This window comes from Helobdella robusta (genome assembly GCF_000326865.2).
Source record: "Helobdella robusta unplaced genomic scaffold HELROscaffold_83, whole genome shotgun sequence".
NCBI lineage: Eukaryota > Metazoa > Annelida > Clitellata > Rhynchobdellida > Glossiphoniidae > Helobdella > Helobdella robusta.
In genome coordinates this window covers 140,474-144,559 of record NW_008705481.1, presented here as the reverse complement: position 1 = coordinate 144,559, position 4,086 = coordinate 140,474, and the positions used below count along the sequence as shown (strand labels likewise).

The 4,086-nt window shown below is 32.1% G+C and overlaps 1 protein-coding gene across 1 annotated transcript; it reads right to left on the bottom strand.

The window, feature by feature from the left end:
* Positions 1–431: 431 nt before the first annotated feature.
* On the bottom strand, positions 432–3,009 carry HELRODRAFT_182247 (hypothetical protein; the record flags this gene model as incomplete). Its single annotated transcript, XM_009032552.1, has 7 exons — positions 432–488; positions 684–875; positions 1,171–1,326; positions 1,767–1,831; positions 1,931–2,038; positions 2,158–2,236; positions 2,869–3,009. The coding sequence occupies 7 exons, from the start codon at positions 3,007–3,009 to the stop codon at positions 432–434; spliced, it is 798 nt and encodes a 265-aa protein (XP_009030800.1).
* Between the last annotated feature and the right edge of the window lie 1,077 nt (positions 3,010–4,086).

The window sequence follows — 4,086 nt, the reverse complement described above, 5'->3', positions numbered from 1 at the left end:
TGGTAATAACAATAATAACAATAATAGTAACAATAATAATAATAACAATAATAATAATAATTGAACAATGATGATGATGACCGTGGAATGTTCCTATATGAATTTGGACAATGAAAAAAAGCATTTTAATTTCGATGGTGATTTATGAAAATAATTATAATAATAAATAATAACAACAACAACAATAACAAAAATAATAATAATGATAATAATGATAAAGCCATTCAATCACTTCCTTCGTCAAACATTCGAACGTGCATTAATAACAACAAAGCAACTTAATTAGGTCTTTTTTCCCCGACTCAAAAAGTATCATAATAAAATTAATTAATTAATTATTTAAATTAGATAAAATAATTAACTAATATATAATAACAACAACAACAATAATAATAATAAAGTTGTTATTTTTGTTGTTATTATTCTCTCTTTCATTTATCTCTTGAAAACGGCCTTGGATGCTTAAAAACCGACCATTTTGATCTGAGCTATTTATGAAAAAAAAAAAATCGAAAATAATAATAATAATAATGGTGATGAAAATAATAATAACAATAATAATAACAATACTATTACTATTATTACTAAGACTACTACAATTACTATTACTTCTACTGCTACTACTTCTACTACAGCTGCACTGCTGCTATTACTGCTACTACTACAGCTACAGCTGCACATACCTGTCTAGTAAAAACCCAAAGAGAAAACAACTGAAGCGATACAACGATGCTTATGTCTAGATAGAGGATGAACATATCTAAGCCCTTCATATTGTGTCCCATGTTTGAAAGAATTTTGAAGAAGTGTTCACCCAGAAAGTGATAAAAAACTAGAAAGAGGTTGTTGTACATGGTGATTAAGAAGCAGACGTTCTGCGTAGTGTGAGTGCGTGTGTGTGTATGTGTGTGTGTGTTTGTTTGCGTATGTGTTTTCTTGTTTGTTTGTTTAGCTGTTGTTGTGTTTGTACATGTGTGTGTGTGTAGCTGCTTTGTAAAGTATGTGTCTTTTGGTTTGTTTTTGGTTGTGTTGCTGTTTATGTTTGGAGTATGTATAACGTTTAATGCTGTCGTTAATGTATGTCTGTGTATAAATAGCATCAATAACATCATCAACTATAACATCCACAACAGCAGTGACAACAACAACAACAAAAATAACAATTTTAACCTGGTATGTAACAGTTAGTAGATTGTTCCTCTTCGCGGCTAGATAGCCACTTATGACTGTCAGCCAGAACACTCCCAAGCTGATTTCAATGCGAGCGAATTTGTACAGATCTTGGTCAAACAAGAGAGTGAATAGTACCACAACATATAGGACACACTGAATGAATGAATGAATGATTGAATGAATGAACGAATGAATGAATGAATGAATGAATGAATGAATGAATGAAGGAATGAATGAATGAATGAATGAATGAATGAATGAATGAATGAATGAATGAATGAATGAATGAATGAATGAACGAACGAACGAACGAACGAACGAACGAACGAACGAACGAACGAACGAACGAACGAACGAACGAAGGAAAGAACGAACGAACGAATGATGAAAAAACGAACGAACGAACGAGCGAGCGAACGAATGAATGAATGTTGAATGGATGAATGAAAGAATAAGAATGAATGTACAAGTGGGTGTATAAAAATATTGTTAACCGAATAAATGAACAAATGAATGAATGAAGAAAAGTTAAAAAATAAAAGAATGAATAACAGAATGAATGAAAAAATTAATAAAAGAATTAGACACCTAACCAAGAATGAATACCTGGCCATGAAAGCGTAAAGTTCGCGACGTATATAGACGGTCATCTCTAGACCTAAAACGTACCATTATTATTATTATTATATATATTTTAATTATAAAATATTATAACAATAAAAATAATAAGATTAATAATAAGAATAATAATAATAACCCTGTTTGTCCATAGTAAAATAAGAAAACTGCTTGCTTTCTTGCAATGATTTCGTTTCGTATATGCAACTCAAGATGAAGCCCTTCTGACTCAAAGATTGATAAATTCCTTCATAATTTTTATTGAAAATATATATAATTATAATTTATTATTATTAATAATAATAATTTTATTAGAAATAATAATTTCTTCTTATATTTTTTAGAAATTTCGGTCGGAGAAACTACCTTCAATATTTGACCTCTTCTTATAAAGCATGGCTATTTCACTGTCTTCCTTAGCCGACTGTATGACTAAATGGAGTCTCTAGGTTTTGAAAATAAAACATTATTATTATAGCCGCCACTACTACCACAGCCACTACTACTACTACTTCAGCTACTACCACTACTACTGCTAATACTGCTAGCTACTTCTACTACAGCTACAGCTAAAACTACTACTACTACTAATACTACAGCTACTACTACTACTACTACAACTACTACTACTACTACAGCTACTACTACTACTACTGCTAATACTGCTAGCTACTACTACTACTACAGTTACTACTACTACTACTGCTACTACAACTACTACTACTACAGCTACTACTACAGCTACTACTACAGCTACTACTACAGCTACTACTACAGCTACTACTACAGCTACTACTACAGCTACTACTACAGCTACTACTACTACTACTACTACTACTACTACTACTACTACTACTACTACTACTACTACTATTTCTACTACAGCCACAGCTACTACTGCTACTACTACTACTACTACTGCTACTCTTTAGTACTTTTCTAAGAGGCATTAACAACAAACACAGAATTTATGTGATATGTAAAAATCTTCATGTATTTCAATCCGGTCAGAGCAGCAGCAGTGCCAGGCGCCTCAACCATTACACACAAACGTGTCATCTAATGCTAGTGGTTAACCTGTATATCGAACGGGAAACATTTCATCAAGAAGGTAGATTTGAAAAATCCTTGGAATGACTTTGTCTCGATTAGGATGGTCTCCCCCTTTGTGTTGATGTCTGCTTCAACATGCGAGTTGGTGTACGTCTTACCAACCATGTTCATTATCATTATATCCGGGTTCCAGTATTTTGATAAGTTTAGCTTTAGATCGTTAGTTCTTTGCTAGTAGGATTGAAATAAATTTTTGTTATTTTATAAGTTAAGTAAGTTTTAATTTTTAGGAATCTTCTGGCATCCGAAGCCAGCCACTGAAAGAGCAAAGACAGGCGCCTTAGCCATTGAACCATCTACAATTACAACAATTTTAACTTATTACTCCGTCCAGCGATTCTTCCCTCCAGCTTATCCTTAGAGTTACTTTCGCTTCGAAGTAGTGCCTCTCAAGTCTAATGACAGTTATTTGCACTAACTCGATCCGGACTGGTTTCTGGGTTTGGGAAAATTACGTCAATCAATCGATCAATCAATAAACCAATCAATCAACCAATTAACCAATTAACCAGCCAACCAATTAATCGACCGATTAACTAATCGAAAAAAGATTTTATCAAAAAATGTTTCAAAAGAAAAGTAAAAGCATCTAGCCAATGGTCTGATTTTCTCTTTGACGAACTCATTCAACATGTTAAATGTTTGATTTTTTTTAATTCAAATTTGAAAAAATACGTCATCTGTTTTTTAAGCAGTGTTTTTGTGACGTAATAGGAAAAAATGAATATTCAAGTTTTAAATAAATGGCGTAGATTTTTTTGCATTGGTTAATTTTTTCATCGTAATCTGGGTTTATAAATATTAAAAATATTCTTAATTTTATGTTGAAAATTTGATATACTACCCAGTTTCCTCCAGTGCATAATGAAATCATTTTCTCTTCAATTTAAATCATCAAATTTGTGGCTAAAAATGATTTTAATGTGAATCAATAAATGAATAAATAAACAAAAAATGGAATAATTATTTGAAAGATTGAGTGAGAAAATGAACTAAACCTCACCTCAAAGTCTTCGGTACTGCTTATCCATTCCATAGTATAAAAGTGAATGCCCCTTACTATCTTGATCTGTTGATTGGTTTAGTGGGTTGGTTGAATGATTGGCCAGCTGGTTGATTCCTTGGATGATTGGTTGATTTATTGGTTGGTTGGCTAGTTGGTTGGTTGGTTGGATGGTTGGT